Source organism: Scyliorhinus canicula, unplaced genomic scaffold (genome assembly GCF_902713615.1).
Source record: "Scyliorhinus canicula unplaced genomic scaffold, sScyCan1.1, whole genome shotgun sequence".
In the NCBI taxonomy this organism is placed as follows: domain Eukaryota; kingdom Metazoa; phylum Chordata; class Chondrichthyes; order Carcharhiniformes; family Scyliorhinidae; genus Scyliorhinus; species Scyliorhinus canicula.
In genome coordinates this window covers 379,001-388,350 of record NW_024056036.1, presented here as the reverse complement: position 1 = coordinate 388,350, position 9,350 = coordinate 379,001, and the positions used below count along the sequence as shown (strand labels likewise).

At 44.0% G+C, this 9,350-nt stretch overlaps 2 long non-coding RNA genes and 1 gene segment (V, D, J or C); 1 reads left to right on the top strand and 2 right to left on the bottom strand.

Moving 5' to 3' along the window:
* Window positions 1-416: 416 nt before the first annotated feature.
* On the bottom strand, window positions 417-1,123 carry LOC119961732. Its single transcript, XR_005459735.1, has 2 exons — window positions 1,035-1,123; window positions 417-896 (listed from the first exon to the last, which is right to left on the bottom strand). It is a non-coding gene; the product is annotated as an uncharacterized LOC119961732 (long non-coding RNA).
* LOC119961731 lies at window positions 455-8,134 on the top strand. The gene is made up of 2 exons (XR_005459734.1): window positions 455-632; window positions 7,751-8,134. It is a non-coding gene; the product is annotated as an uncharacterized LOC119961731 (long non-coding RNA).
* Window positions 4,777-9,350, bottom strand: part of LOC119961730 — a 25,010-nt gene continuing 20,436 nt past the window's right edge. The window contains 4 exon segments of the C gene segment in view: window positions 4,777-5,224; window positions 6,801-7,109; window positions 7,748-8,059; window positions 8,260-8,559. Of these exon segments, the coding sequence occupies window positions 4,833-5,224; window positions 6,801-7,109; window positions 7,748-8,059; window positions 8,260-8,559 (1,313 nt within the window).

Below are 9,350 nucleotides of genomic sequence, written 5' to 3'. Positions count from 1 at the left end.
CTGTGGAATTCTTCAGCTGCGCAATCATGCTGTTTAGCACACTGGGCTAAATCGCTGGCTTTGATCGCAGAAAGCCAGGCCAGCAGCATGACTCGATTCCCGTAACAGCCTCCCCGAACAGGCGCCGGAATGTGGCGACCAGGGGCTTTTCACAGTAACTTCATTGAAGCCTACTCCTGACAACAAGCGATTTTCATATTTCATTTCAAATCCTGTCTCTGGAGTTTACCATAAAACGGCAGAGGTGAAATGTCTTAACCCGGATGGGCCGCTTGGTGGCGCAGTGGGTCTTTCACTGAGGGGCCGTGAGTTCAGACATTACAGACAGGCCTGGTGAGAAATATCTGTCTGGGAAAGGGGAGAGAACTGTATAATCGGGGAAAAGGAGCGCTTCCGATGGACTTGAGAGAAAGAAGTTCAGCAAAGTATTTTATTAATTTTTTATTCACTATTTATTAAAATTTCAGAGACGATATTGCACAAAAGTTTATTTTGAAGTTAACAAAAACGATTGAGGGTCACAGTGAGAACAGAACACATGCCCTCTGAGCTGCCAAATGTATGTACAACTGTAACAGACACAAGAGAGAACAGGAGCTCAACATAAAGGGAAGGCAACTGTTGTAAATAAGGTACGAGATACGTTACTTATTTAGACAAGACATTGAGAGAAATTATTAGCTACAATTACAATACAGCCAAAATTATCTCGGCCATTTTAAACTGAAAAGCAGAAATACTGTCCATGATTGTCTCAGTTACAGATGCAGAATATAAACTGAGAGAATTTTACTGTTAGAGTCACCAAGAGGAGATATTGTATTTCTGTCACACACAGGTCATAATAAACAGCTGAGGGAAATCTACAGCGTCCGAACGTCAACCCGTCATTTGATCTGTAAAAGAGAGAGAAAATGATGAAGCAGATGTTTATGATCTGGGACATTGATGTTAGAGTTTTTAATCAATCAAACATTTATAATTTCTAAAAGGCTTCTGTCGGTTTGAAGTGTGAGTGGATTGAATCTTCTCACCTTCACCAGAGTGACTGCAGCGCTGTAGGAAATGCTCAGGAAGAACAGGGTGATGAATGTGGAAGCGGTTGTCCAGATGTTCCCGTTATCATCCTCATTGTCTTCAGTCCAGGTGTGGTCTGTGGTGTCTACGAGGATAGAGCCGGATAAATATAATCAGATTGTTTATAAATCTAGGATATATTTTTAATATTCTTGTTTAAATTTCTCCCGCTGCTAATTCATTCTTTTATATATTTATTATTGCATATCTACTGTTGAGTTCATGACACTCAGAAATCGATCTCTGTCACCTATTTCTTCCAATTAAGGGGCAATTTAACATGGCCAATCCACCTACCCTGCACATCTTTGGGTTGTCGGCGTGAGACCCACGGGTCACGGGGAAACTCCACAGGGACACAGACCCAGGAGCGGGATCAACCCCAGGTCCATGGTGGCGTGAAGCAGCAGTGCTAACCACTATGCCAGCGTGCCGCCATTGCCTGACGTTTGTGTTTGTTCTTCATCTTTTGTGTCTGTGTGGATGCGAAATACGTGTTTCGTTACTCTTCTTTTGTGTCCCGATGTCTTTATAAGTGCCATTGTGAGTGTTCATGTGTCAAGGAGTATTGATCTGTGTATTTGTGTGTCAGCGCCTGTGTGAACTTTGTTTATCTTCTGTTAATGTGTACATATGAGTGTTTTATTGTGCGTGTTTGTGTGTTGAAGTCTATGTTTATATATTAATGCCTATGTCAATATAAGTTTATACTTCCCTGTCCAGTAATGAAAGTGTTAATGTGTCTTTGTACGTTCAACATGCATGTCAGTGTCTTAATGTTTGTGTCTGGATAAGTGCGTTTGTGTGTGTGTGTGTTTGTTGATGCGTGTATTTCTTCATAGAATCATCATCATATAATCCCTACTGTGCCGAACGAGGCCATTCGGCCCATTGTGTCTGCACCGACCCTCCGAAAGAGCACCCTACCTGGACGCATGCCCCTGCCCTGTCCCCAGAACCTCGTAATCCCAACTAACGTTGTGGGCACTAAGGGGTAATATAGCCTGGCCAATCCACCTAACCTGCACATCTTTGGACTGTGGGAGGAAACTAGAGCACGCGGAGGAAACAGGAACAGACCCGGCAGAACGTGGGAACTCCACACAGACAATCACCCAAGGCTGGAATTGAACCCGGGATTATGGCGCTGTGAGGCAGAGGTGCTATTTATGCGTTGATGTTTGATTATAACTATCTATTGATGTGTGTTGATGACTCTATGTGTATTCATATGTGTTCGTGTTAGCGTGTGTACGAGTCAGCTAATATGTATCTACGTGTGTCCGTTAGTGTGGATTATTGTCTCTGTTTGAATGGAAATATTTCTGTCATCGTGAAATTCTGCTAATTTACATGTTATTGGTTACATTTCTGTTAAATATTCTTCTGTCAGCCTGCTTGTCTGGTTGTATATATCTGTGTATCTGTGTGGACATGTGGTTGTATATGTCTGTGTACATGCGTGTACCCACTTGTGTGTGTGGAATTGTGTTTGTATGTGTGGATGTGCACGTGAGTCTGTGTGTTTCTAAACATGTGCTTGTTGTGTTTATGTGCATGCTTGTGAATTTTTGTGCACATTTGCGTGTGTTTTTGTGTCAAAATATGTGTGGTCCGTTGTGCCTGGGTGTATGTTTGTGCATGTGTTTCTATGTGTGTGTCCATGTGTGTGTTTGTGTCTACTTGTGAGCGTGTGTGTGTTTGTGGGTCTGTGTGCATGTGTGTGTAGTGTCTGTGTCTGTTTATCTGTCTGTGTATTTGTATCAGCTGCCTGTAGCTTTGCCAGTTGTGGGTATTATTGGTACCGATGTAGAATATGTTGAACTTTCTGCTTATAAATGTGTTTTCCGTGAGTTGCAAGCTGACATCAGGTGACCTAATGCAAAAAAACAAGGAGGCTCCTCGGGAGAGAACAGTGAAAACCCAGAGAGAATTCAATCACCAGCCTGGATTTGGATTATGGGGAATCGGTTTTAGCATACGGATAAGAGGAACAAGGGTGCTAAAAAAATTATGTTGCATAAATAGATATTTTAAGAACATCTTTATAATGTATCAGCCTGTAAACTACATGGCGTCTTGTAATGTCAGTAACTGAGTTCTTAGTCCAGACAACCGTTTACTTCCAAACTCCCTGCTTGGGGACTGGGAAGATATTGAGTTAATAATTTCCCTCTCTCTGGTCAGCTCAGCAAATTGCCTTTGGGTTCTCCCTGCTGGAGGTGGAGATACAGAGAGTTCACTCATCACCTTCCTCCTCTTTTGGTCGGGAAAGTGGAGGAAAAATGGGTTAGTATTGCCCCTTTGCTCTCTTTGTTGGGGAAGTGGGGAGGCAGTGGATTAAATAATGTCCTTCCACTCATTGTTGGAAGCGGGTGTCCAGTGGATTAACTAATGTACATCCCCCTCATTGTTGGAAGCGGATGTACAGTGGATTAACTAATGTACACCCCCCCCCCCTCATTGTTGGAAGCGGATGTACAGTGGATTAACTCAGCCCACCACCGTCTCTTTGTTGGGGAAGTGGGGGCATAATGTGTTAACTAATGCTCCTCCCCTCGCTTTGCTGGGGAAGTGGGGGCACAGTATGTTAACTAATGCTCCTCCCCTCGCTTTGCTGGGGAAGTGGGGGTACAGTGTGTTAAGTAATGCCCCAAACCCTCTCTTTGTTGGGGACGTGGGGAGACAATGGATTAACTAATGCCCCTCTCTTTGTTGGTGAAGTGGGGGTACAGTGTATTAACTAAAGCCCCTCCCACTCTCTCTGTTGGTGAGGTGGGGTACAGTGGATTAACTAATGCCCCCCTCTCCTCTCTTTGTTGGCGAATTGGGGGTACAGTGGATTAACTAATGCTCCTCCCACTCTCTATGTTGGGGAAGTGGGGGTACAGTGAATTAACTAAAGACCCTCTCTCTATTGGGGAAGTGGGGGTACAGTGGATTAACTAATACCCCTCCCCCTCCCTCTATTGGGGAAGTGGGGGTACAGTGGATTAACTAATGTCCTTCCCCCTCTCTCTGTGTGGGAGGTGGGTGGGTGGGTGGGGAGACAGTGGAATAACTAATACCCCTCCCGCTCTCTCTGTTGGGGAGGTGGGGGTACAGTGGATTAACAATTTCACTTTCCCCTCTCTTTGACTGGAGATTGTTGGTCCATGTTCCTGTGTGACCCTCAAATCAGTTCCCAGTGGGTCTCATGCAGCAACTTAAAGCTGACATTAATTTTAAAGGGATGGACAATGAGAGAAGCAGGAACACCGAGATCTAAATGTGATGGGTTTGTTTGTCTGAAATGGGAAATTGTCCGATTTCTCCTCATCTGGAGGAAAGTCAATGAAGATATTTTGCTGAATCCTGGAATGAATGAGTTTTACTCTGTCTCTAACCTAGGGTGTTTCTGAGCTGAGAGCTCTGGTTGTATCAGACTTGGGGCTGAGACCTGTAGAAATCCGGGTCTCATTGACCAGAGACTGGTTTAAAATCGCTGGATTTTAAAGCAGACCAAGACAGGCCAGCAGCACGGTTCAATTCCCGTACCAGCCTCCCCGAACAGGTGCCGGAATGTGGCGCTGAGGGGCTTTTCACAATAACTTGACTGAAGCCTACTTGTGACAATAAGTGATTTTCATTTCATTTTCAGATCTAACATCAGTAAAGTGGAAACACCATTAATCAAGCGGCTGTATGTTTAAATCACAATTAGAGGAAACGTTTTTATTATTTTTATTTTAGTTCGAAATATAACCAATCGATTCTCATTGACATGAATTAACGGTGTCCATCAGAGCGAGGGAAATGTTCACAAAACTGGGTTTACCGCTGGATTTATCAACCGTTCTGTTGATGATCTTCAAGGGGATGGCTTCATGTCCCACCACACAGGAGTAAGAAGCGCCGCTGGCCCACTCCTCCGCTGCAATGGATAACAGGCTGTACATGAAGAAGGAGCTATTGCCGTTCTCCGCCATCACCTCGGTGTTCTTGTAGTTCCCGGGATTCACCGGCTTGTCATTGACGGTCCACTTGACGAAGATCTCTCGGGGGGAGAAACCTCTCACTAAGCAGCTGAGGGAGACAAATCTCTGAGCGGAGACGTCTTCAGCCGAGGGCAGGAGGACAGAGACAGACGGTTCCCGCGGATTGGGATCTGCAGAAAATGTACAATAAATGTCAATAAAATGGGGGATTCCGGAGACAATGGAACCGCGGATTAGATGTGAGAGAAATGTGTTTTGTGTTGGATTTTAAAGGTTTCCATTTTCCACTTTGGGATCAGTCCGGGTTCCCAGCTCGGTGCAGAGGTGGGCACAATCCTTTTCCCTGAGAATTTACGGATATTGGATTCGAAAGTTTCAGAAAGTGAACAGCAGGGAAACAGTCCATTCGGCCCAACTGTTCTGTGCTGGTGTATAAACTCCACACCAGGCTCCTCCCACCTTAGAACATAGAACAGTACAGCACAGAACAGGCCCTTCGGCCCTCGATGTTGTGCCGACCCATGATCACCTGACTCAAACCCACGTATCCACCCTATACCCTTCAAAAGGGGAGGGAGTCAAACACAGGTAACTATAGGCCAGGGACCTTAACATCTGTCAGTGGAAAACGGTTCGAGTCCATTATAACAGATCCAATAGCTGAGCATTTAGAAATACTCAATATAATCAAACAGAGTCAGCACGGCTTCGGGAAGGGTAAATCATGCCTGACAAATTTAGTGCCCTTATTTGAGGTGATGACGAGAAGGCGAGAGGGGGAGGGGGTGGGGCAATAGATGTAATATACATGAATTTCAAAACGGTGATTGATAAATGAATGTACTATTCCCATGTTTGCAGATGACAAAAAATAGGTAAAAAGGCAAGTGGTGAGGATTACAGGAAATCCACAGAGGGACAGAGAATGTGAGGTTCGACACTTTGGTAGAAGGAAGAACATAAAGAATTATTATTTATATGGAGAAAGACTGAAGAAAGCTGAAGTAACGGGGGAATTGGGGGCCCTCGTGCAGAAACCACAAAAAGTAAGTTCTGCAGGTAATATGGAGGCAAATTGAATGCTGATCTTTATTTTAAAGGGAGTAGAATATAACAATGGGGAAGCCTAGCTAAAACTGGGGAATTAGTTAGACAACACCTGATATACTTTGAATAGTTTTGGTGCCCGTATCTAAGGAAGACAGATTGGTTTTGAAGGCAGTCCAGAGAAGGATCACAAGGTTGATCCCGAGTATGGAGGGATTTTCTTACGGGGAGAGGTTAAGTAGGCTGGGCTGTACTTATTGGAGTTTAGAAGAATGAAGGCGACCTCAGATTCTGGGTCGGTCAGTACGTTCAAGGTTGAGGGACACATTTTAAATCAGTAAAAGCATCAAGAGATATGGTGATAAGGCGGGAAAGAGGAGTTGAAGATTATCACATCAGATCAGTCATGACCTCACTGAAGGCTGGACCGGTATTGATGGGCCCAATGGCTTACATCTGCTCCTAAGTCTTGTGGTCTATGGTCTCGCTTCATCTACACCCAATATCACTGGGTTTAATTCATTGTTCATTCATCTGCATATCAATTTCCCCCTTAAACTCTAAATGCCCAGAGTATTCAGTTAGTGGAATTGCCAATCAGAATGGACCATAAATACACTGAATACTAAATACTTACCGCTGCACTGACACTAGAAATAGACACAATGACTCACTTATTGCTTCAGTCTCACCGCTCACCTATTTTTTTGTGAGTTGAAATTCTTAAAGGAGTTGGCAGGTCCTGATGGCTCGCCACACAGTCAAACACAGCCCCACTCAGCCAGGCTTGTGTGGAGATGTTTAATTTGCTGACCACGCTCTCAGTATCTGCCCCACGCTGGTCGGCAATCTCTGATTTCAGCGGCTTCTTCGCTTCACTCCAGGACACGTTGACTCCATAAGGAGCATTCGAAATGACACAGGTTAAGGTTACAGTGGCCTCCAGTAAGACCTGTTCTATTGGCGGTGGCAGTATTGTTACTGAGGCATCAGTGCAAACGGAAGGATCTGTGAATGAAAAAAGTGGAAATCAACCCAAGTTTCATCTTCAGAATCAGGACAGCAGGATTCAGCGTTCACTCACTCAATGGGAATAAATCAACTTCGAAATAACAACCTCTAATGATCGCCTTTAATCTTCTATACACAACGGAAAACCAGTTTGGTTTGTGAAAACTATTCTCATTGTGAAATACAGTTAGCCTCGAAACCATTCTAATGAATCAATATTACAGCATTCCCAATACAAATATTCCAGTCCTGATCTCAGAACCCTAATATGGAAGGCTGCTTGATAAATATCTTGAATGAACTTTCCAAAATCTTCGTCCCGAGCTGGCTTCAGTAAAGGGTTCCAGACAGCCATTGCCTCAGCAATTTAATCAGCTGTCTCGGGATAAAGCTGATATCAAATCCACCTCACTCCCTAAATTACTTCAGGTGAGAGGGAAACATTTATTTCTATACTGATCAAATCCTGAATGGTGATCAATCCAAATGCAGCTCTTCCATCAGAATGGAACACAAACTACATGGCAGTAAATTAGAAGTTATTCTGCGCTTTGCACTAACTTCAGTACATTCCTGATTTGGATTAACATCAGAGTGCAGGATGATTTACTGTTTCCTCTGTTTGTGTCTCTTACCAGATGCGGTGATGTTGAGACTTTGGATGACCTCTTGATGAGTGACCTGGCAGGTATAGACCGCTTTGCTGAACCATTCCCCAGCAGAGACTGTTAGTCGACTGCTCGCCGAGAAGTTCCCGTTCACTTCACAGGCGGGAGAGGTGACAATTCCTGAACCCATGGCTTGTCCATTCTTCAGCCACTTCACCGTCATTGACTTTGGACTGAAATCGTTGATTGAACAGACCATGGTTGCAAATTTCTGTCTTGTGATTTCTTCATTAGAACTGACGGTGAGGAGAACATTTGGATGGATGTCAGGTAGAGGACCTTCAAGAAACACAAGTTAGACATTTCTTGAAGAAGATGTTGTAAGGAATAAAATGACTAATTATATTTTGAACAGTTTCTCTGTGGTCACTATTTCTCTCAGGAATCAGAACTGTGCAGAGAACCATCAATGTGTTATGACCAAAGATTTAAATAAAGTAATCAAAGTGTCTGTTTCTCACAGTTTCCACAGCACTTACATGTCATTCCAATGCTCTTGTCTGAGCCGCTGTGTCGAACCTCACAGCTGATTTTGCTGCATGCCCCCTCTGACTCGGTGATGATTAACTGGCTGCTCAGAGTGTAGGTTCCCTTCTTGTTTCTCACTGACGGGTATTTCTTAACTCCAGTGGTGATCTGCTGCCCATCTTTCTTCCAGGTAAGGCTGGTGATTTCTGGGGAGTAGTCCATCGCCAAACAGCCGAAGGTCACAGAGCCGTCAGTGTTGTGTTTCTGACAGGAGGAGACCAGGCTGTAGAGAGTGGGCGGAGACGGTGTCGCTGGGAGAGAATGGCCAATTGAACAAGTTAGACTCTGGGACTTGTCATTAAGATATCATACAACTTAGAATTTGGATACAGTTACAAATTTATCCTCACATGTTCGCATTAAAACTGCATCAATACTTGAGCTTCTGTTACTTCTAACATTTGAGAATCACTATTTGTTTATTCCTTCTGTAGAAACTCACACCTCTTTCTCCATTTCTAACACCTTGCAGAAATGTAGCATTTTGATGTCATCTGAAAACGTACCATTCATTACTTTCAATGAGCAGAGCGGAGGGTTTTCCCAATTATTTATGCCACCAATGTTTTTTTCCAACAACTGCACTTTGTGATAAAGAAGTTGTCTCTCCATTTCTGTCATTGCTATTTTGGAAATTGCCTGTGTTCAAACTGACTGATGTCCCTCCTCTCTCCACCTCACTACCCCCACTCCCCAAAACAAGGAGTCGTGACTTTGCTTCAGAAAAATCATCCAGGTACTTACATAATGACGATAACATTCTACATTTGAGCACATGTGCAAGTAACTCCAAAATTCTCCAATTACAGGACCCTGGACATTAAAAGCGGGATGCGGCCATTCGGTCCCTCAGGTCTCCTGCACCATTCAATATGATTATGGCGGAGCAGATGGTGGGATGAACTCCGCATTCCATGTATCCGCGATAATCAGCTTCCTGTCCTTTTCCCAGCTCTCTGATCTTTCCTCCACTTCTATAATTTGCCCAGCTGCACCTTTCCAGGTTGTTTGCTCTTTGCCTCAGCTTCTGGAACTTTCCACT